The sequence below is a fragment of the Leishmania mexicana genome, chromosome 10 (assembly GCF_000234665.1).
Source record: "Leishmania mexicana MHOM/GT/2001/U1103 complete genome, chromosome 10".
NCBI lineage: Eukaryota > Euglenozoa > Kinetoplastea > Trypanosomatida > Trypanosomatidae > Leishmania > Leishmania mexicana.
Window position 1 is genome coordinate 397,839 of NC_018314.1, and position 22,486 is coordinate 420,324.

The 22,486-nt window shown below is 62.7% G+C and overlaps 9 protein-coding genes across 9 annotated transcripts; all 9 read right to left on the minus strand.

Annotated features, from left to right (window-relative positions):
• Positions 1 to 1,153: 1,153 nt before the first annotated feature.
• Positions 1,154 to 1,546, minus strand: LMXM_10_0970 (hypothetical protein, unknown function; the record flags this gene model as incomplete). The annotated part of the gene is made up of 1 exon (XM_003872886.1): positions 1,154 to 1,546. One exon carries the CDS (start codon positions 1,544 to 1,546, stop codon positions 1,154 to 1,156), a length of 393 nt encoding a protein of 130 aa, XP_003872935.1.
• Positions 1,547 to 3,288: 1,742 nt separating this feature from the next.
• On the minus strand, positions 3,289 to 5,133 carry LMXM_10_0980 (hypothetical protein, unknown function; the record flags this gene model as incomplete). Its single annotated transcript, XM_003872887.1, has 1 exon — positions 3,289 to 5,133. The coding sequence occupies one exon, from the start codon at positions 5,131 to 5,133 to the stop codon at positions 3,289 to 3,291; it is 1,845 nt and encodes a 614-aa protein (XP_003872936.1).
• Positions 5,134 to 6,378: 1,245 nt separating this feature from the next.
• On the minus strand, positions 6,379 to 6,771 carry LMXM_10_0990 (histone H3; the record flags this gene model as incomplete). The annotated part of the gene is made up of 1 exon (XM_003872888.1): positions 6,379 to 6,771. One exon carries the CDS (start codon positions 6,769 to 6,771, stop codon positions 6,379 to 6,381), a length of 393 nt encoding a protein of 130 aa, XP_003872937.1.
• Positions 6,772 to 7,278: 507 nt separating this feature from the next.
• On the minus strand, positions 7,279 to 8,481 carry LMXM_10_1000 (putative ARP2/3 complex subunit; the record flags this gene model as incomplete). The annotated part of the gene is made up of 1 exon (XM_003872889.1): positions 7,279 to 8,481. The coding sequence occupies one exon, from the start codon at positions 8,479 to 8,481 to the stop codon at positions 7,279 to 7,281; it is 1,203 nt and encodes a 400-aa protein (XP_003872938.1).
• Positions 8,482 to 9,736: 1,255 nt separating this feature from the next.
• Positions 9,737 to 10,762, minus strand: LMXM_10_1010 (nucleoside phosphorylase-like protein; the record flags this gene model as incomplete). Its single annotated transcript, XM_003872890.1, has 1 exon — positions 9,737 to 10,762. One exon carries the CDS (start codon positions 10,760 to 10,762, stop codon positions 9,737 to 9,739), a length of 1,026 nt encoding a protein of 341 aa, XP_003872939.1.
• A 1,305-nt stretch (positions 10,763 to 12,067) lies between these two features.
• LMXM_10_1020 (putative carrier protein) lies at positions 12,068 to 13,255 on the minus strand (the record flags this gene model as incomplete). The annotated part of the gene is made up of 1 exon (XM_003872891.1): positions 12,068 to 13,255. The coding sequence occupies one exon, from the start codon at positions 13,253 to 13,255 to the stop codon at positions 12,068 to 12,070; it is 1,188 nt and encodes a 395-aa protein (XP_003872940.1).
• A 1,835-nt stretch (positions 13,256 to 15,090) lies between these two features.
• Positions 15,091 to 16,239, minus strand: LMXM_10_1030 (RNA-binding protein-like protein; the record flags this gene model as incomplete). Its single annotated transcript, XM_003872892.1, has 1 exon — positions 15,091 to 16,239. The coding sequence occupies one exon, from the start codon at positions 16,237 to 16,239 to the stop codon at positions 15,091 to 15,093; it is 1,149 nt and encodes a 382-aa protein (XP_003872941.1).
• Positions 16,240 to 17,414: 1,175 nt separating this feature from the next.
• On the minus strand, positions 17,415 to 20,966 carry LMXM_10_1040 (conserved hypothetical protein; the record flags this gene model as incomplete). Its single annotated transcript, XM_003872893.1, has 1 exon — positions 17,415 to 20,966. The coding sequence occupies one exon, from the start codon at positions 20,964 to 20,966 to the stop codon at positions 17,415 to 17,417; it is 3,552 nt and encodes a 1,183-aa protein (XP_003872942.1).
• Positions 20,967 to 21,521: 555 nt separating this feature from the next.
• Positions 21,522 to 22,277, minus strand: LMXM_10_1050 (conserved hypothetical protein; the record flags this gene model as incomplete). The annotated part of the gene is made up of 1 exon (XM_003872894.1): positions 21,522 to 22,277. The coding sequence occupies one exon, from the start codon at positions 22,275 to 22,277 to the stop codon at positions 21,522 to 21,524; it is 756 nt and encodes a 251-aa protein (XP_003872943.1).
• Positions 22,278 to 22,486: the final 209 nt, after the last annotated feature.

Sequence of the window (22,486 nt, forward strand, 5' to 3'; positions counted from 1 at the left end):
ACCCTTCGTCTTTCAAAGTGCGTCAGGGGCGTTGTGGCGTGTGTGTATGTATGAGAGGTGGCGCGGGTTGCTGCGTAAGACCGTTGGTGTATGGGCGCACGTATGCGTGAGCCTCAGGGACGAGTCACACACGCCTCCCCTTTCCTTCTGAATCCCACGAACGTCTGTAGAGGAAAGACACGCTGAGGTTCGCCGTTTCTATGCAACGTGTGCGTGCTTGTAGGCGTGTTCGTGCACCCAAGAAAAGCCAACTGATGCTATTCTCGTCCTTCGACGAGTACGTGTGAGAGATGCGCTGCACGCAACGGACTGTGACCCGGGTACAACGTGCTGAGAGGCGGACAGGCAGAAGGGAGAGGTACATGTGACGGGAAGCGTCACAGTGACAGCGGCAGACGCGTGGGTTGGACAGCAGTCACATATGCGCTGCTTTCTGCTGCTCGCCACCAGGACGCGAACGAAAACATCTTGGCGGCTCCACAACGTCCCGGGTGCCTCTCTCAATATACGGCCGCCTCACAGAGGAGAAATGCATGAAGACCCAGACACTCGCCACGCATTCTACTGTGACGTGCCACCACAAGGGGGGGGCTATTGGTTGCCATCTGCATCACACACAGACACGCATGCATGCTGTCGGCCTCATCATGGCATTGCTGTCATTTTTCCTGTTTCCTTTTGCTGATGACGACCCTGCAGAGGAGCTGAGGGAGGGACGGGGTGGGGGGTGGGGAAGAGAGAGAGGGGGAGGCGTGTGCGGCCAGACACCTCGTCTGCGAAGCTTCCCTCTCCACGGCGGACTCGAGGAAGCCCATGCGACTCGGCTGCCAGCTACGACAACCAGCACAGCACACAGACACACACACACACACCTCCCCGCACCTCTCACTTGGCCGATCCACCCCCTCCCCACTCCCCGCCCCCACACACGGATACGCAGGCTTGCTTCTGGACTCAGAACGAGAACACACACACACACACAGAAAAATACAAAAGAAAAGAGTCTATGGAGGCATCACGCGCACACAACGGGGGAGACGGATGGCTTCGCCAGAGAGCAGCGGGTGGGGGTGGGGGGTTGCGGGGCAGGGAGAGAAACCCTCCCCGCCCTCACCCCCACCCGCTGCTCTCCAGTAAAGCCATCTATGCTCCTCTAATGGCGCTCACCGCGCAGGCGCAGCGCCAGCTGGATGTCCTTCGGCTGGATCGTCACGCGCTTCGCGTGGATGCAGGCCAGGTTCGTGTCCGCCATCAGCGACACAACGTACGCCTCCGTCGCCTCCTGGATCGCCATGATGGCGCTGCTCTGGAAGCGCAGGCCCTCCTTCTGCGCGCTCGACACCTCGCGCACCAGGCGCTGGAACGGCGCGCACTGGATCAGCAGGTTCGTGCTCTTCTGGAACTTGCGGATCTCGCGGATCGCGCAGGTGCCCGGGCGCCAGCGGCGATGCAGCTTCTTCACGCCGGACGCCGCGCTCGGCGCCTTCTTGCTCTTCTTCGACGTGATGGTGCGCTTCGCGCGGGCGGTCTCCTTGGTGCGGGACATGGTGTTGTGGGGGGGGGGGTGGAGCGAGGGTTGACGGGTGGGTGGATGGTGGTGGCGGTGGTGGCTGCGGAGTGATGCGGACTGCGAAGAGAAAACAACGAGAGGAAGGTCGTGACGAGAGGGGGCAGAGAGATAATGGGGAGGGGTGGAGAGTGATGGGGACGATAGTGTGCGTGCGCGCGCGCCTGTATTCATGCGCGACAGCACGCTGGGTGCTCGCACCCCGGGAGAGCAGTATGGCAGGCGGATGCAGCAGGACGACAGGGGAGAGGAGGAGAGGTTCTACGCTAGAAAGAGCGGAGGGGGGAGAGGCATGGGGAATCGATCGGGACCGAATCTCCAGCTTGCAACCACCCACACGAGGGGATGAGTCAAGTCACACGCGCACACACGTATACAGAGAGAGAGAGAGAGAACGGAGGAACATACTTTTGTGAGGCACGAGGGCCGGTATAAGGTGTGCGTGCGTGCGTGCGTGGAGGCGTTGAGGGTAGAGGGAGGGCGGGAAGGTAAGAGTGACGTCGCTATGCCATCGAGAGGCAAAGCGCGTATCGAATATGGTGCGTGTCGGCGAGTGTGGAGACCGCGACCGGGTGATTGGCTCACGCCGCCTCGGACGCAGCGGAGAGAGCAAGAGAGGTGGGCGTAAAAGCAGGGCAAGGGGGGGGGGAGGGGAGAGAAGGGGGGAGGAGGAGGCCACGGTGCAAGCCACTCCACATCCACGCACCTGGCGGAAGCCTACACAAAGATAGAACAGTAACGTATGTGCCTTCGGCATCGGGGGGATACACGTACACGAGAGTTCAAAGCAATGCAGCTACTCAACTGATCGCGACCCCGCCATGCTCGTCCTCGCATCCCTCTCACCGGTCCTTCTCTGTCTGGGTTCGCTTGCCTATCACCTCTTGCTTACGCACAGAGTCTGGAGCCAGCGCAGACTAGGACCAGGGCGAGGCTCCCGAGAAGCGGCTGACCGCGCAGTGTGACGCGCGCCAACATGCGAGGACCGAGGCAATGCAGAGAGAGAGGCGGCGAGGTGCACGATGACGCCGCGTGGAGAGAAAGGGGAAGATGGAATCACGTCAGGCTCGGAGAGAGAGATCACACTATAGAAAATAAAGCCAACACAAGCGCAGACAGGCATTACACCGATACAACGGCAGCCGTGGAGGGGAGGGGGTGGGTGGGGGGGGCCGTCGTCTTTCTCCGTTGTGCTCGGCATGTGATCGGATTGGCGTGTGGATGCACGCACGCGGCTGTGTGTGGGCAAACTTGTACCACTCCCCCACCACCTCCCACCCTTTCCCCTATCCCGCATCGGCGCCACGGGTTGATCGAGGTGCACACACACACACACACACATACATACATGAGGAAAAAGCAGCAGCAGAGGGGAGGAAGCAACCAAACAACGGAAGGGAATGGGCAGAGTGCAAGCACACACACGCACAAGCACACACGACAGCAACGCGCTGACGTGTATGCGTGTATGTCCACGTGCATGCCTTTTGTGCAGGAAGAAAAACCATACAAAATAGAAAGGATGTGTGCATCAGCGCTTTGCTGTGTGTGTGTTTGGGGGGGGGGGGAGGAGGGAGGCGGTTTGTGAGGGCGCCGTGCTCGCTGAGGCCGCTCCTCCTCTACAGAGTGTTCAGCACCCCCTCCCCCCACCCACCCGCCTTTTTTTTTCCATCTTCCTCACAGCCGCAAAGCTCGAGCGACGGTCGTTGCATCGGCACTCGTCAGGTGTCAATGCTGCAATAGGGGAAAAAGACACGTGCGACTCTGTCCACGTTCACCTGAAAAGCGCCATCATCATCGATCTTCAAGGATGCCATCGGCTGCGCAACAGACGACGCGACGGCCAGGGAGGCGTGCGATGGTGGTCGGATGGCCTTCCTAAAGGTCGGAAACACACGCGGATCGTCCGATGGCGTCATCGTCGCAGCTGTTGGGGCCGCCGCGTGCTTCAGTGACTCCTCCTCCAGCAGCTCCGCCTCAACCACCTTGCCTACCGCGCCGCTCATGCACGTCTTCGTCGTTGCACTTGTGGTGGCGCGCGGCGCGCTGAAGAGCTTCGTCGTGTGCTCCAGCACGGCTGCGGCGACACGGCGAGTCTCGTCTGCCTTCCGCGCCGCCGCGTTGAGGGATGCCGTGGCCGCTACCGACGACTCGAAGGCCTGCTGCCGCTCCTTCGCTGTGTACACGTCGGCGAAGACGCTCTCAAACATCATCGTGAACGTGATGTGCCGCACAAGGCGTGACGCGGGCGGTGGCGCCGACGCGCTGACGACCGCCTGATCGCTGCGTTTCGCCATCTCCTCCGTGCCCACGATGCCAGAGAGGGCGGTGCCTCCGCTGTGCTCCACGGCTGCCCCATTCCTGTGCCGGTGCGCAGAGGACTCGAGCTCCTTACAGAGGCCGTCCAGGAAGGACTTCATGGATGCGGCATCCTCGAGGAGGCTGTAAAAGACGTATCGCGGTTGCGGCATCACCGTCGACGCTGAGGCAGTGGCTGGTGACGCCGCGGTGGACTTGGTCATCGTCAGCACTCCAGCCGGGACGGTACGCGGGCAGAGGACCCAGCCAAGAGAAAAGCCAAGCGGAACGCGAGGGCCGAGCACCTGGGCCGTTCGCACCATGAGATCTTGCACGACGGATGCCGGGGCCGCAGCAAACGATAAGGGGTGCGGGGTGACCCCGGTCTGCGCGACCACATCGGCGCTCCACCACAGCTCTACGGCCACAGCGGCGGGAGGATGCGACGCTGCTGGCATGAACGGCTGGCCTTGCGGATTGGATGGCGTCGCCGAAGCGTCGGTTGAGTGATCGACGACCGAGAGTGAGGCGTGTTGGCGCACAGTACCGGACATGGCCGCAGCTGTGCATCCCTCGCTGTGGGGCTGCCGGCATAGTTCCTCAAGGCCCGCCCACGTATGCGCCTCGGCGTGCGTGAGGAGCTGTTGCGCTGCCGGGAGCGCTTCAAAGTGAAGCTTTACAATGACTCGCAGAGGCGGCACAGCTGCTGGGGGGCGGATGGAGGCTTCGGCCAAGAGGGCGGCGCGTTGCTGCCACCCCTTCACTGCCTCCGCCAAAGCGTGGAGAAACGCCTCGAGTGGAAAGGTGCTGCCCTCCGCCGCATCCGCGGTCGCTGTGGCAGCTGGAGAACGATCGTTGTGTGCGCTTTGATCCTTGTTGCCGTTGCCGTCGCCTGAGCACACGTCGACCGCCGCTGACGGCAGAGGGTCGCGTCGCATGACGGCCGTTTCCAGGGTCGGGTGCCACTGAACATTCGCCTCGATACCGATGACTGTATACACCGGTGCGTTGGAGCAGCCGTTGGCAGCTGTGACGTCGCCACCACCACCACCACCACTGACGTTTGTGTCTGCCAACGTGCTGTGGTTGATCTTGGCCTCGCTGCCTCGCACTCCACATTCGTGTTCTTCGTAAAATAGTCCATCGATGGCCTGCGCCGCCTCCAGCAACGCGGCCTGGGAGTTCACGGCGTGAAACCACTTCACATGTGCGTAACGGTGCTCCACGCCGTCTGTAATGGCGGAGCAGTTCGGGCCATGTCCATTCATGGAGGTGGGGAGACAGGGAGGGGGTGGGGGACGGAGGCGGCAGCGGAGCGAGATGGCGAGTAGGGTATCCAAGCACAGTCTGCCCCTCTTACGATGGTGGTGGTGGTGTGTGTGTGTGTGTGTTGGTGCGTGTTTGTAGGTCCATGCGCCACTGGCATTGACCCCTGCACGCATGCAGCGATGCATGTGAGGGCGGCACCCATGGTGTGCGTCAGTGTGCGGGGAGGGGAGGGAGGCCGAGAATAAAGAAGAGCATACAGAAGGGAAAAGCCCCACACACCCACACACACTAGTTGAGAGGCTGGTGGTGGTGGTGCAAATCCTCGCACGATTTACCATTCCACGGTTTTCGACCCAGCGAGTGACCATCCACCATCGGACGAAGAGCGTCCGACATCTGGCAACGACATCACCCACGTAAAACCTCGCGCACGGCTACGGATGGGGGGGGGGAGCTTCCTTCAGTGGGAGCTCATGCAGACGCACGCGGTCGCTTGACACACGCGAAGGTCGAAGAAAGGGGTAGCGTGCTCCCCCCTCCTCCTCCTCCGCCGACGCTGATCACGGGATGGCGTAGACGTTGGTGACTCTCTTGCTTTCACACGCCCACAAAGAGGCCTGCTTCATCCCGCGCAAGACTACGCCGCCGCTCGCCGCCCCCTCTCCCTCGCAGTGCCTTCGTTGTTGTCGATTTACCTGTGCGGATGGGTGCAGACATCGCCAAGCCTGCGTCGAGGCCCGCACCCCGCACCTTGCCGCCACGCATCTTCGAGGCCTCCTTTGCCAAGCAGAAGGGAGATGGGTGTGGGGACGGTGAGCAGGCAACACGCACCGCATCCTCCACGCCCCGGGAACCGCGAGAGAGTGAGATACGGGAGTGATGGCGTCGGCGTGCGAGGGTGGTGGTGGTGCCGGGGTGAGCGAGTAGGGGAGCGGTGGCCGCAAACACAGCGAGTCCATGATAAGCGAGGAGTAACACGAGAAAGAATACACAAAACAAAGGAAAAGGGAAGGGCTTCTATGATACGCACGAGGTGCGTGTGCGTGTGCATGTGCGTGCGTGCATGTGGAGAGAGAGAGGGGGGAGTCGGGGGAGGGACACACCAAAACAAGGTCATTCAGCGTCTCCGCTCACAATCTTTCTCTCGCTCTCTCGCTTCCTGCGCCCTTCATCCTGGTTTCACCACTGCTGCACCGCACCAGCGACAGAGATAGAGGGGTAGAGCTAGAGTCCGCCTAGCTCCTCTAATGGCGCTCACCGCGCAGGCGCAGCGCCAGCTGGATGTCCTTCGGCTGGATCGTCACGCGCTTCGCGTGGATGCAGGCCAGGTTCGTGTCCGCCATCAGCGACACAACGTACGCCTCCGTCGCCTCCTGGATCGCCATGATGGCGCTGCTCTGGAAGCGCAGGCCCTCCTTCTGCGCGCTCGACACCTCGCGCACCAGGCGCTGGAACGGCGCGCACTGGATCAGCAGGTTCGTGCTCTTCTGGAACTTGCGGATCTCGCGGATCGCGCAGGTGCCCGGGCGCCAGCGGCGATGCAGCTTCTTCACGCCGGACGCCGCGCTCGGCGCCTTCTTGCTCTTCTTCGACGTGATGGTGCGCTTCGCGCGGGCGGTCTCCTTGGTGCGGGACATGTTGGTGCGGTGTGGGGGGGAGGGAGTGGGTGGGTGGGGTGGGTGGGTAGTGGTGGCTGTGGAGGCTGCGGCGTGTGTGCGAGTAGGCTTGGTAGGCTTGGTAGGCTCGAAGAGGCGTAGTGAGGGTCGAGGAGGTGTGTGAGAGAATGATGCATGCAAGTGCCCAACACGAGGTGTGTGTGTGTGTCGGGGAGTGGGCCGCGCATTGTAGCTGTGCCAGTCTGAGTGGTTGTTCTCTTCTGGGGAAGGGAACAGCACAGCAGCAAGGCAACGTAAGGGGTGTAGGCACCCACGGCGCTGTCCAATGCACGACAATCGCTTCTCGATGACTGCCCCACAGCATCATGCACCTTGTGTCCTCATTCATGCATGGCTGAGTGAACAGAAACAGCGCCACGAAGAACCTTGTGTGCTTGTGTGTGTGTGTGTGTGTGTGTGTGTGTGAGCGCGCGCCTGAAGGGCACACGAGAAGCCGACGCCTCCCCTCCCTCCCGTCGCCACGATGACTCAGTCAAAGTGAGCAGCATACCTGTTCAGTTGTTGACGCAGCAGCGCATGCATCGCCATCCGTTCCTGGTGCACGTGAAAGAGAGCCGTCGGCCGCAGTTCACGCGCCCAGCGCAGCACCCGCTCCACAGATGCTACAGAGGTAATCTGATGCGGGGCGAGAAGAAAGGTGCACCACCACACGTACACGTGCTCGACTTTCATCGCCGAGCCAGCCTCAGCGGCAACCCCTGGCGGCGGCTCTGCCGATTCTCGAACGAGCAGCAGCACCGGTGCCCTCTTCACGTCGGCGAAGGCGTCCAGGTAGCGCCGTATGAGTGCAGCATCGCCCTTGTCGTCGGTGCCAACGCAAACGGTGATGGAGAGGGTGCCGCTATAGAAGCATGCCGACGCCGTCTTGGCCGACGAGCTTGTGCCGGGCGACACCGGTGCGGCAGGCGTCGGCGTAGCCGTGATGAAGAGGGCTGCTGCAGAGAAGATGGAGGCTGAGTCGATCACCGGCTGCGAAGCGGCCGTGTTCGTCGTGGTCCCGGTGCGAGGCAGCAGTAGCAAACACTCCTGCTGCATGGTAGCGCCGCTGCGCTGGAGAAGTCCCTCGAGGACCGGCCGAAGAGCGTGCAGGCTCAGATCGGCGGCGAACGTTGCCGCTGCGCATCTCTCTTGAGGCGTCACCTCGGATGGAATGCATAGAGCGATGGAGGAGAGCGACGCTGCCGCTGCGGATGCCGCCTCAGCGGGGCAGGCAGAAGGCAAGCCGTATGTGCAGTGAGGTGCCACCTGACGCAACGCTGTGCTCAGTGCGTGGTCAAGGTTGTTGTACCGGTTTAGTTGGGCATACGGGATCGGGCACACAAACCGTATGATGATGGACGGGCAGGAAGTGTCTGCGGGCAGACGCGTTCCGTCTTCAGCGCAGGATAAAGCGATGCCGGCCTCCGCACGTGGTACGCGCGTATGGGTGCCGCCCTCCATGCCGCTGCCACTGCTACTCCTGAGCCCTGCCGCTCCAGTCGTCGGCGTCGTGGTAGAGCGACTCACGGGTGGCTGCGAGGGCGGCTCACCTGCGCCCTTACTTGTGCTGCCCTCCTGCAGGCTGGAAAGCTCATAGATACAGCCGCCGAACGTGTAGAGACGGTGTGGCTGCTCAGGGCCCGTGCTTGCCACATTATCAAGCTTGCATTCAAACAGCTTCAGCGCCGCCATGAGGGCGGGCAGCGGTGATGTATTCGGTAGTCGAGTGGCGCCCTTCATGAGAGGCATGTCCTGTGATCAAGGTGGCGCAGCACGGCGTTCCTTAAGTCTGGTCCGCACACTGCCTGGAGGGAGTAGAGAGGGAGGCGCTGGGGCGGTGGGGGATTCACGCACGGTGGCAGAGGAGTGAGCGTGGCGCCCTTTTTCGGCCTGCATAGCGGCATCATCACACGGATGCGTGAGAGAGGGGAGGGGGAGGGGTGCCGCCGCCAGCGGCTTAAGGAGGACTCCGCACAAGGGTGGCTGCGTAGTGCCCGTGCTTTTCACGTAGCGTTGTCGCCACCTGAGTTGTGCCACCCTGCACACACGCACGCGCAGCTCCACCACACGTGACGCATTTTGATGCGCTTCACGAGTGCTGTCTGCTATCGCAGGCAACATGTGTGTGTACAACGCTCCATGTTCCTGATGACGGGGCACACACACACAGCCCTCCGTGCGCTGTATCCTCAGGGTCCCAGTGCACCCTCGCCCCCGTGTGCGGTGAAAGCCAAGCAGCCCCCCTCCCTCCCTGCTAATGCCGAACCACTTCTGGTCGTGCCAGCGTCAAGTGCCTAGGACCTGGGGGGGGGTGGTGGTCAAAGCGAGCTGCAACAGTGAACACGTCTGTGCCATCCACATGATGGGCAGAGTGTCAGCGTCACTCGCACACCTCTCACCCGCCCACCTGGCGACTCTCACTGCCTCCTGGTTTAGGGAGCCTGAGTGCCACCCCGAGAGATGCCCCAGGGCTGGCGACCGGCGTGATGAGAGCGGCTGTGAGGCGGCCTGCAAGACAGGGTTGGGTGGGTAGAGTTTGCGGGAGGAGAAGGGGAGGGGGGGCTGCTCCGATCGCCAAGTCGGTGCACTGCTGTAGTGCGTTCCTTCGGCTGCTTCGCACCACGGGATGAGGTCTGTATCAGGGCCGGGAAGAAGGGTGTAGAGTGGGGTTGTACGTGTGCTATGGGGCTGAGTGGGCCGATAGACGTATAGGGGGGTCGGGGCCGCACCCCCCCTCGCCACTCAAACCCCAGCACCACCACCACGAGGACAAGATGGCAGGAAGCGAAGAGGTGGCGCATTGTACTTGAATGCGAAATACCAGAAAACCATCAAAAGGCATGTATGCGCGATGAAAGCGAGCGTGCTGCGGGGAGGGAGGGAGGGAGGGGGGGGGACTACAACAACAACGCCTTTTTCTCCGACTGCGCCGACGACGGTGGTTCGCCTAGTCCTTTATGAGGGTCTCCAGAGCGATGGTGATGGCGTTCGAGAGCCCCCTGGCCAGCTGCTCTGGCGTCGCGAAGGTGCGATCGGTGCGAGAGCGCCGGGCAACCACGACGCACACCGTGCCTGCCTGGTAGCCGAGGAGGTTGCTGAGGTAGCAGAGGGCGCTGTTCTCCATCTCGATGTTCGCAACGCGCTGCTCGCCCTCGCTGACGTTGAAGCGCAGGTCACCGAGTTCCTTGGTGAGATGCGGGACGGTGAGGTGACCGCGAAATCGGCCGACACTGCGACCTTGGCATCCGTAGAAGCCACTGCCGCTGCAGGTGACGCCCACGTAGTAGGGCTGCTGCACCGACACACCCGCCTCTTTGTTGAGCGCCGTGCAGGCGTCCACAAGACCCTGCGTGATGGCTGGTGCGGCCTTGGTCGCGTACACCTGCACCTTCCCGAGGGAGGTTGCCTGAACCTTCGCCAGCACCTCCATCACGTCCGCCGTGTAGTTCACCGCAGGGGCGCCGTAGTACTGGCAGGTGTTGTCCATGCCGACGGCGTAGCGCGTGATGGCGAGGCAGCCTATCGGCACCTCGTCATTCGGTGTGCCGCAGGTGCCAACCCGGATGAGCTTCACCTTCGACGGATCAAACGGTGTCTCGAGAAGGTCTGCCGGGGTATCATCCTCGACGCGAGTGCGCCACCGCCGCTTCTGCGTGTCGTACTCCTTCAGGATGTGCACCTCGTTCATCACGATTTCGACGTTGTCGGTGCCCATGCCCGTGCTCAGCACCGTCACTGGAACGCCATGGTAGGCCCCGGTAATGATGTTTATTTCACGGTGCGAGGCCTCGTAGATGATGCTGCCACTGTCCAGGTAGGTGCCCACCATCTTCACGCGGCCTGGATCACCGACCAAGATGATGCGGTCTGCCAGGCGCTCGCTGCTGCAGGCGATGTGGTAGGTGACCCCATCCGGGGTGAGCGGAAGGTCCGGATCAACGTCGCCGGAAAAGTCACAGCCGCTGTCGGACATGATGAGGGCGCTGGTAGGGAGAGGGTGCGTACTGCTGGTGGCATGGGAGCAGCGAGGAGGGAGAGAAAACGGGTGGTGGGCGGGGCCAACAGAGATACACAACGCACCAGAGGGCTGGGATGCGGAGTGATGGCGGTCACGACTACACATGCGCCGTGCAGGGCGACGACGAGGGTGGTGGAGGGGGGGAGGATCGTGCGGTGATGACGACACGCGCGGGTGGACCACGTCGGGCCACGTCTCACATGCGCTCGCGAAGGGGAGCGAACCACTTTTCCCTTGGGCATGTGCGTATTGGCTGACCAGCGCGCACGAGCACCACCACGACACCGAGCGCAAACGGCAGCCATGACGACGGTGACGATGATGCCGCTCCGCTTCTCGCGTTATCTATCTTGTGTTCGTGTCGCGTCTCCAGACGAGGAGAGAGGCGCCGCCCCCCACTCCCCCCCAACAGGCGGAGAGAAGAGAGGGCGAGCCAGAGGCGGCCTCTGCACTCACATGCATGGGCCAGGCAAGCATAGAGCCTCAAGGGCCAGGGGGTGCACAGACGCATGGGAGCGACTGCGATGTGGAGAGGGCAAGTGGACAAGGTGGGGGAGGGGGAGCGCACTGGTGACACACAACGAGGGAGGCAAACAAGTTCAGGCAACCTTGATGGAGTGCAAACCGCTACGACGCTCACGGGCACACACACACAGACGCACCGGCTACGTGCGGGAAGATAGGTTGAGGCGCGAAAAGAATGACGCAGACTTCGCACATCTTACTGCGAGCCGATCCCTCCCGCCTCCTCCGTAAAAGTGAAGAGTTCCTGCCCTCGCCAGTGCAAGACCAGTGAGGGAGGGAGGGAGAGCTTTATCGGAGCTTGATGGGCGCCATCTCCATCTCTTGCTAGCCTGTGATGGGCAGTGCCACCGAGCGTGCTGGGACGTGGCCACGTAGGCGGTGGAGAGAGGAGAGGAGAGGAAGCAATGAAGAGGGTGCGCAAGTGAGCGAGGGCTCGTCGTCCGGCATCGTCTGTCCAGTACGCACCCCCTCCCCCTCCTCTTCACCACGGAATGTCCTCGTGCGCTGCTTCTCGAACCCTTCTCACCCTCCACAGCAGGACATCAACGAATGGCAACATCGCACACACACACACACACACTCCTACAATACACCCGCCCATCACGTTGTGGCGCGTGTGTGCGGTGCATGTTTTCTCTATGCTGACGAGGAGTTCATTGGGGAGGGGGGAGGGGCCCTCCACCCACGTGTTGCGCTCTCTTGCGTGCCCCCGTGCTCATATGCGGGTGTGCACACCTATCTGGCATGGCCATCGCGAGTGCGGTCGGCCCACAGCTTCGCATACTCGTAGCTGGTCGACGCCAAGACCCCGTCCACAACACATGCGTTCACACTCAGCAGCAGCCCGCTGTAGAAGCCACGGAAACCGCACCTGTGGTGCAGCTGGCGAGTCACGGACCACAGCGTAGCGCCGGGGGTCACCTGCAAATTTGTTCGCAGCACCAGGTAGGGATTGAAGAGTACCGCGGTGGCCGCGCTCGTCGTGACGGAGGCAGCACCGTTGATGAGGACGTTGTCGTCGGAGGAGGTGCACCAGCTCGGCAGACGCCATCCACCGTCCGCCGCATTGCCCCCTTGCTGGGACACCATGCTCTTTTCAGAGAGCCGCTGTAGATGCGGCCCAGAGATGTCGTAGAGGAAACTTTTCAGCTGACCATACATTGCCCACCATATGGCTGTCCACTGGCACCCGACGACCAGGGTTGTGCCGAAGCCGGCGAACACCGTGCGTAAGCCGCGCTCCGAGTACATGTGCTGCAGCGTCCGCCACGAGTTCATGCGCTGCGGCGGGGACGCCGTCATCTGGCGGTACGCAATTATACTAAGCGGGATGTGCACGGAGCGGCACATGACGTCGGCAGCGTACCCGGCGACCGCGTCGCGCGTCGCGGTGCCGTCGATGGGTACCTGCTCGCGGCCCCACTCGAACATGCAGAGGTAGATGACCTCGCTTAGTGCGCAGCCCATCGAGAGGGGGCCGATGCCCTGCAGGAGGCCGCGCCACCGCCCTTCGTGCGCGAAGATGTGGGAGAGGACGCCCCATGTGGTCATCTTGTTCGCCGCGGCGTTTGTCTGCTTCCGAGCAAGAGCTAGGCTCATCGGATGCTGAAGCGCTGTGCGGAGCGCGCACAGACCAAACGCGTAGCACAGGAAAGCACCTTGATGGAGGTCCGAGTAACTACGGTTGACGCTGGTCGTGTGCTCATGCAGTGGCGGGTCCTCTTCCACATCATGGGTGAGAAAACCAAGTGGCGACGAGTGCGGGTGCGAGGCAGAGCTGTGCTGCTGATGCGCTTGATGGGTGTGGGTGTGGTGATGGCTATTGGGGTGGTGGTGAGGCGCGTCCACGCTAGTGCTGCCGTGGGCAGCGGAGGGATCGTAGATGGCGCCGTCTGCTTCCATCAAGGAGGACTCGGTAAGCATCTTCTCTCGTCGGGCAGCTCGTGCGCTTCGGCCACGGAAGGCAACGAAGAGGCACGTGCGTCCCGTGTGTGCGTGGCGGGCGAGGAAGCGATGACGAGCCAAGGAGGGAGGTCAAGGCACACGGTTAGCCGCACAGGTAGCCTCGCGATGCGAAACACAAGCAAAGGGTGGTGAGAGAGAAATGCACACAGGCGCAGGCACACGTCCGTCCATCAGCCAAGCGACATCAGACCGGGGTGTGTGGTGGGGGAGTGCTGCGCAGAGAGCAGTGCCGCGGGCAGAAGAAAATATTTTGGCAGCCGGAAGCACACACACACACACACGCACGCGCCTACACGCCTACATGCGCACGGAGTGGGTGGAGCGATCTATACAGAAGAGGACAAGAATGAGTGCAGCTGCTGCCAAGTTTACGGTCGCTGCCGTTGCCGCTGTCACGCTCATAGCAGGACTTATGGATGCCTGAGAGAAAGCGTGTCTGCTTGTGTGTGTGTGTGTGTGTGTGTGCGTGCGTGCGTGCGTGTGCGCTTCTCAGCGGCGATGCAGCACTGCACGGAGGCGGTGAGAAGAGGAAGAAGAGACAAGAGCGCTGGAGAGCAGGCGCGCGCCGTTTATGCTGTTGCGTTGCAGTGAGCTCGACGGCTGCAACGTATGTTTGTGTGTTGTGCGCGCCAAAACAGGTTCAATGTGCGCGCGAGGGCGCAGCAGCAGCAGGAATGGTTGAGGAGGGGAAGAGGAGCACACCTACACCGACGAGCAAAAGGCGCGGAAGCTGGCAAGCCGTAACGGGGGAGGTGGGAGAGAGACGTACACGCGCGCACGCACACACACGCACGGAAGCAACACGATAAGCTGAGGTGATGAACGGCAATGGCGGCTCCGACTGCAGGCGGCAGCGCTTGCTTGTCTGTGGGAGCGCTTCCAGTCAGAGCGCATCTTAGCAAGAGAATTTAAAAAGGAAAATGGGCGTACGTGTGTGTTGGGGGATGGGAGGAAGGGCAGCAGAGACCGAGAAGAGGAGATGTGGAGGGCGTGAAGGGAGGGGAGGGCGGGGAGGGGGCTCCAGCACACGAGATTGCACGGACGTCCTCAACAACCTCCCCCCTCCCCTCCCCAGAGAAAAAGAGATCAAGCAGATACATGCGTGGATCAGCTTGTTCGGCTGACTCGTCTGCGAGCTGCTGAGGCCTCGGCTAACCTGTTGCGGCGTCGCTCCAGAGGAAGCACACACGAGCATCAACACGGTCTGCACTCGGTTGGTAAAGCACATGCGCAGACAAAATCTGGGGGACGGCTGTATCCCCTGCTTGGCCAGCTAGCACAGCGCTTTCCACCTTTTCTCTCTCCATGCGTGTCTGCGTGCGGCTGTTCTGTCGCTACAGCTGCCATGATTGTCACGGGAACCGTCGTTAAATTCCGTTGCGTTGTGTGCTGCTTAGTTCCTGGTGCCCTTGCACTCGCACTGCCACGGTCACATCTATCCGTGCACCCACTCCCCTGACAGAGACCGATAGGTGCTGCTCCATAAGCAGCGCGGCAAGACAACACATGAGGGCTGTAGCCAAGCCGCGCGCAGCCGCTAAGAGGGCGCACGCACAGGGCTGGCAGTCGATGTTATCCGTCATGATCGCCCGATTTTAAACACACGCACACCCAAAAGAGAAGAGTAGCGCACGCACAGGGCAGCAGGTAAGCCTGTCCCCCGCACTGCCCCGTCACCGGTGGGCAAGTGCGTGTGCATGTGCCTGGATGACGAGGTGGCGGCACACGTGCACCCTCCCCTTCCCCTGCCCAACACCCCCCCCTTTCGCCACACCATCTCTCTTCGAAGTTGCTTACTTAGTCTTCTTCACGGGTGCCCTGCGAGTCGCCCGCTTCGGGCTGGATTTGGGTGCCGCCGTCACGACGTCGGTTGTTTTCACGACCGCCTTCGCCATGCCGGCCGCAGCGACAGTGCCGTTCTCCGACTTCGTCGAGCGAGACCGCTTCTTCTTCAGGAGACCAGGTGGCAGCGTGGCCAGCTGAGACTGGAAGAAGTCCGTCTTGAAGTCGATGCCGAGACTCTTGAGATAGTTGTTGTTATCCTTCTCGGTGCGCACGGCTTTCATGAGCAGGGCCACAGGATCCTTGCGACGCACGTCGTGCTTCTTCAGTGGTCTGCCCTTTGTCTTGTACGCGTAGGCGAGCGCGCGGCGGCGGTTGACCATCTGGCGCGACGGCATGCGGCGCCGCATCGTGACGGCGCGCGCGCGTACGGCCTTGCCACCCAGCGCCATGCCATTGCACTCCTCCACCACAAGCGGTATAGCGGACTCCTTGTCGAACTCAACGTACGCGATACCGCGGGAGCGATGGGTACGCTTGCTGCGCACACAGAAGCAGTTTAGTACCGTTGCCCCAAACTGGTTAAGAAACTTGTAGAGCTGCGGCTCTTCGAACTCAGGCGGCAGAAAGCTCAGGCGCACGGCACGGTAGGGCTCGACGGTGCCGTTGCTCTCGCGCTGAGGGGATGCCGAGGAGGATGCCTGCTTGCCGACTCCCAGCTCGTCGTTCTCGTCGTCCGAGGGGGCGCGGTTCGCCATGTCGCTAAGGTTGTCCGCATCCATGTCGACAGCCGCGCCGCCGTTCAGCATGTCATCTTCATCGTCGCTCGAGTTGTCCTCGTCGCTCGGCGCCGGCGCTGCAGCCACTTCCTCCTCAGCCCTCTTGGCCTTCACGATACCGCTACGCTTCAGGTCTGTAGCCGCTCGCTTCTTCGCGGCGCTGCTCGTGGTCGCTGTGGTCTTCTTGGCGTTCTGTCCCTTCTTGCGAGGTGCAGCAGCCAGAGGGGCATGCTTCGCTGCCGCCTTCACTGGAGCGTTGACGTGCGTGGTCTGTATCGCCGCCGCGGCCGCCTTCACCGTCGACTCGGCGAAGGACAGTTTCTTGCGCTTGCCCGTCGCGGCGGCGCTGTTGGCCTTCTTGACGGCGCTCTTTGGCGGCATTACGAGGCAGTGGTGGTGGTGGTGGACTTTCACGCGTCCGTGTGCAGGGGTATGTGTGTGTGTGCGTGCGTGTGTGTGAGGCTCTGCTCGCGTGTGCCCGTAGCGATGTCTCTCTCTTTCCGTTGCTCGTGTTGTGCAGCTGTGACTCGGACCGCCTCTTCACTGACGCGTCAGGCGCACCACAGCGGTGCGCGGACAACGAAGGCATAGAGATAAGATAGGATAGGGGAGAGGAGAGGAGATGAAAGGTGCGGGGAAATGGCAAGTGGCACGTCCACGTCAGCCCCCATCGAGTGCCATCCCTTCCCTTGACTCCACATGCACCGTGTAGCGGCGCACGAGCGGACGTCCCCCCCACACACACATCTCATCTCTGTGGTGTGGGGGTGGAGGGAGAGATGGGGGAGAGAGAAAGATGAGCGCGGAGAGATGCAGCGGCGTTGCTGGCGTCGTCCCCCGTTGCCGCCTCCCTCAAATATCTTTTTCATTCTGTTACGTGCCTTGCTGCTGTTCGTCGTCCACATCGCGCCCCCTCGCGTGCGTCGTCTGCGCCAACAACGCGTGCGAGCGAACGTGGGGGGGGGGGAGGGGACGCCGCGCTGTACATCAAAGAAGCGCACACAAAATCGAGCCCACATCCACACCCAAAGACTTTCCGCCCTCCCGCCTCTAGGACTGCCCACCACCACCACCACCACGAACAGCGGCATCACCCGCCGTGTGGGAGACATACCGTCGCGATGGAGAGGCAGGAGGGTCTGCGAAGGGGAGAGCAAGAGCGACGGCGCCATCAACTCCTGTGTGTGTGTGTTCCGATTCCGTGAGCGGTGCACGCAAAGCCATGAGCAACAGACACATCCAAGCGGCAAAAGGTGACAGAGCTCGCAACGCGCACACGACTAAATGCACGAGAGGTGGGAAGGCCACGACTGGTGTTGCCCGGTGCGCTCTCTCTCGCTTTCTCGTCCCCGGCGCGTGTGTGCATGCGAGCACGCGTGCCTCCTGTACATTCCAAGCAGTTGCAGAGCACCAGGCCACTAACAAGAGAAAGGGAGCGCATGGTGAGCGGACATAGTAGGACTGCGCGCGTGTGGAGGAGAGGGCGGGCGGCTGGGCCACGTGGACGAAGAAGTGCGCACGCCAGACACGACGCACCCGACAAGTGGGAGGTGCCACTACACACCAGCAACGGTGCAGATCCAGCTCACCGCCGTCGCCACCTCCTCCTGTGACACATCCTCCAAGAAGGAGAAGATTGGGCTGCCTATGAAGGCCGAGTTGGCGGCCACTGAGGGGGTTGCAGCGCCGATGAGGCGCCGCTCCGACTCGCTCTTCGATCCTGACGCTGGCGATACTGCCAGAATCGGTGCCAGCTCGCGCCACAGGCCGCACACTACCTCCTCTGCCTTCTGCGCCAGCGTCAGGAGCTCCTTACCAACGACCTCGGAGAAGTGCGTCTCGACGGCGTTAGGGTTTCCACCGGCACCAGCCCCTCCACGTTGGCGCAACCGTGAGCTTGCGGCTTGAATCACCAGGACAAGGTCTTCGTAGCAGTGCGACAGCACCGCTTGCCACTGTAGCACCTCTGCCTCTGACGCTGCCGAAGCCACGGTGGCCGTGCCTTCGCGATGGGACGAGGGAGAGCGACGGACTGCGCCACTATCCCCGGTGCTTCGCCACGGAAGTAAGGGTGGCGCGCCGCTGCGAGTGCAAGCGCGGCCCTCTACCAGCAAACTGGCAAGCCATCGCACCCGCTCAGCGATCTTCTCGTCCACCTGGCCGTCTCTGGCTATCATTGCCGCCCGGGTAGCGAGCCGACGTGCACTGCCGGTGCTACCCGTGATCTTCACGTCTTTATCGCCTGCCACAGAAAATGATGCAGATAAGCCTCTGCCTCTGCTGGGGTTGCCTGTGTGGCCACCACCACTGCTTAGCACACTGAGAGCCGCCTTGACCAGCAGCAGTGCGTCGCTCTCCACGACAAGCAAGCCCGACGGTTTGAGAGGGCCCACGTAGCGGTGCACTATCCACGGCGCCTCGTCCTCCAACTCTGATGTGCTTCCAAGGATGGAGCGCATCTGCGCTGGCGTCGCCTCCTGCATCAAAACTATCAACGCGGCAGAGGCCGCGTCCTCGGCGAAGGCCAAGCCATCATCTCCGGCATGAGGCGACTCGACTGCCTCCGCACTTGGCTGCCCATCGCCGCCGTCTGCGCCAGTGCCCTCAGCTTTGTACTTCGCTGGCAGGAACGGGAGCGACTCGGCCAACGCGCACGCCACGAGCACGCGCGACTGCGCATCTACAGGCTTCAACGACTCAGCGGCGGAGGAGAGCTCGTGACAGAGCATCTGCACACCTGTCAGCAGCGCGCGCATCTCGGCACTGTCCACAGAGAAGTCGTGCGCCTGGGGGAGCGTGGCCGTGGTGGCGCGATGGCTGCCTCCGTCGCGGACCCCGAACGAGGCAGCGGCACGGGAGGACAGGCCGAGTTCGAGCCGCCGCAGCAGGCACCAGCGTAGCCACCGCGCCCGAAGCACAGAGAGCGTCGGCGACGCCGCGTTTGGTGGTGTTGGCGTCGCGGCGTTGCCCGAAGAAGGGAAGAGCGCGTTGTAGACGTCGAAGAAACGCTCACCCACCACCCATGCCGCCATCAGTGAGGGGTGCAGCTTCATGCGCAGCACATGCACGGCAAGAGCCACCGCTGCCGCCACCTTCTCGGCCGCCTCGTCGATACCCACGCCGGTCGCGTTCGCGGAGTTCATGGCGGACTGCTGCAGCACCGCCGCACTGCGCTTCTCTGCGAGCTGCACGAGGGCGTCGGTGACGGCGTCCTGCGAGGTTGGCGCGGTGACAACTGTGTTCCTTCGGGAGCGTGGGGCTGTACGACGGACAGTGTTCGTCATTGTGCGTCCACTTGCGTCGATCTGAGCGTGACTGCTTAAGGGCGCTTCCAACGGCATGCGCAAGGAGGCACCGGCGCTGATGGGCTGTAGGGAGGTCAACAGGGCACGGAGAAGCACCAGCAGGCACACCTCTGCCATGTCCTCTGCGCCAGCAGAGTTACTTTCGCCATCGCCAGCGGTGGCTTCGCCGTCCAGCATCGTCTCCTCGGCGGCGGAGTCACGCACGGCGTACTCGATGGTGCCCCATAGCGAGTTCAGCACCGTGGCGGCGAGTCGGCGGTTTGATGGCAAGACGGCCGTAATGAGTGTGGCGTAGTCGGCTGCCAACGACCAGCGCAGCCCGCGCAACGCTTGCGCGAAGGCTGGAGACGCCGCAAAGTACGTTTTAAAGCAGGCGATGGCGTGGTGGACGTTGAGGTCGCTGAGCGCCGCCAGCAGAAGGGTGCTAAAGTGCACAGCGTTGCGCACGAAGGCGAAAGGCTCGCCGCCGCTGGCGTCACGCTCAGCACCGCCACGGATCCGCGACTGCGCACTTATGACAGAGGCGAACAGGCAGTCCACAAGGGCATCGAGGCCGTGGCCGCCGTGGTGCACCACGATGTGCGCTAGCTCCGGCACAGTGCCGAGGATCGTCTGCCAGGCATCCGTGCGAAGCAATGCCTGCTGAACGTTGTGGCCGTCTCCGCCCGTGCTCCAGAGCGCTGCTTTCATCCCGCCCTCCCCATCCCCATCACCAGATGGAGAAGCAGAGAGCCAGCGAAGCGTGGCAGGCAGCGACGGCCTCGGCGCCAAGGCCGCTTCGTCGCCCTCCATCAGCGCTTTGAGGGTGTCCACCGGCACCGCCTCCTGCACCTTCATGCAGAACCACGAGCCGGCCAACGAGGAGACCTGCGCCGGGATAGGTGCGCCAGCGGCGTCCACAGCAGCCGACGCAGATGCTTGCTGCGTTGAAAGCACTGTGGACACCTCCCCTGCAGCTCGCACAGCCACGCTGAGGAGCGGCTTAGTCGCGGCTGCTGCCTCCTCTGTCAAATCGGATGCCGGGGGTGTGGCGGGCTGTGTATGCGGCGGCATCGGGAGTGACGACTGCAATGGCGGCAGCAGCACCGGGTGGACGTTCCGCACGTCCTTGCTGCTGCCGCTGCCCAGGATGCTGACGTCGGCCTCAGCCGCGCTGAACAGCGATGCGGCCTTGTTGCCTCCGCCAGCGAGGTCGCTGTGGGCGTCCACTATCGCGGAGAGACCGGAACCGCTCGCCCCACCACCGTACCGCGTGCGTGCAGCGGCGCCACCGGTGCCGGTCGGCACGTACACCGGCACTTTTCTGACCGGCACGTCCGGCAGCGCATCTTCCAGCGGCACCACCTCGGTGTCCGCGTGCTTTCCAGTCAGCACCGTGTACAACTGCTGGAGGAAGGCGCTGGCGCAGTCGTCAGCGCCGTTCATCATGCCGTTCACCATGGCTGCGCTCACATCCACCCCCTTCTGACGCAGCACCTTGCGCAGGACAAACCAGTTGCTCTGCTTGCTCGCAGCGCCGGTCTTGTTCTCGAAGCTGTGCAGCGGCACATGTGGCCAGTAGCGACTGCATATGTGCGCAATCACGTACCCGTTGGCCAAGTCCCGCTTCGGGTACTTGACGGAGCCGCCGAGTTGCAGTGACTGCAGCCATGCCAGGATCTCGCGAGGAAGCGCGGCGCCGGTGCGAAGCGAAAAAGGCGTCGTAGCTGTACTAAGTGAGGGGGCAGCGAGAGACACCTCCTTCCCCATGGCGGGGCTCCGCCGCCCGACGGAGACTGTCTCCGAGGACGACGTTCCTGTCATTGCACCGCTGCTACACACGCCGACACGCGGTGAACTTGCGTGGGCCGCACACGGGAGGGGAGGGAGAAGGGGGACAAGGCAAGCGGCGACGAAGAGAGTAAGGGGATAGAGGCGTGGGGGAGATACGGCGTGTGCATGCCTGCGTGTGTGTGGATGCGTGTATCCGAGAAGGTGTGTTGGCGCGCGCACGCCACTCACGAGGCTCGACTCTGTGCGCGTGTGCGCGAGCAGCAGCAGCCGATGATGATGATGCAGGACGGACGGAAGGGGGTAGGGAGGGGAGAAGATTGATGGTTCGGGGAGAAAGAGGGAGCGGGGGAGGAGTGGGAAGGGGCCGCACATGCGTCCTCCTCGTTGAGCGCCTGTGCGCACGGGTGTTTCTGTCTCCTGTCGCTCAAGTATCTGCGTTTTGCGGTGGGATGTGGATGTGGCCTGGAGAATAGACGCCAAAGGGGGGGGGGTTAAGAGGTGCGATGCGGGCAGGCGACGAGATCTCGCACACACAACTTCAGCCAGGGGGCATGTCCACCACCTTCCTTGAGCAAGGAGTCCCCGTCAGTGGCCGAGAAAGACGTAGCGGAGCGTGCGCCATGCAGTCTGCGGTGCCTGTGCGATGCCATTGCGCAGTCGACGACCGTAGTAGAAGGCGCCGAGGGTCATGAGGTGCGTCATGGGCAGCCCACACCGCTCCGTCCCACGCCTGGCAGCGCTGTTCTTGTGCACGGTCTCGAAGTACTCCGCCGTGAAGCCGTGCGTGCCGTTTGCCATGGCCGCGTCTGCGCGGATGCGGTTTTCCTTCGTCTGCCGGTCCTTCTCGAGGTGCCTCGCGTAGCGTACAAAGTCGCTGAAAGACACATTCGGCTCCCGCATCTTCGCCTCCATGGAGGAAATTACCGAGTTGCTGGTGGTGCGCTGCCACGGCAGCGTAAAGCCACGCAGGCTTATCGACGAGCCCGGCGCGCGGAAGCTGGCCGCCACCTCTGCCCACACATCTTCGTGCGGGCGCGCTGCCGCATTGCCCTCGCCGCTCGCACCTGCGCTGGAGGGCCGCGGACCGAGGTTGGTGCCATGGTGGTGCTGCACTCGGTGCTCGAGCAGCTTCTTGAGGCAGGTGTAGGCCTCCGTCAGCTGCACCATTTTCGCCGTCGCGGCCTTCTCATCGTCGGCGTGCAGGTCTGGGTGACATTCTTTCGTGAGCTGCACGAACCTCTTCCGGAGGTCGTGCTTGCTTGTGGGTGGTGCCTGGAAGCCGAGCAGGCGGCAGGCAACACCGATGGGCAGGCAGCGGTGCAGCGGGCAGTGACGGAGCATATCGACGCGCGTTGCAGAGCCACCAAAGTATACACGCACACGCCACAGCCCCCTCCTCGCCCATACGCAAGCTTAGTGTGTGCACATCCAACGCGTGGAGAGATGAGGCACAAGTGAGGGAGAGGGAGAGGGAGGGATCAGCGAAGGTGGGGCGAGGGGTCTTTGACGCGTGCGGAACGCAACGAAAGACATTGTAAGGGACACACACA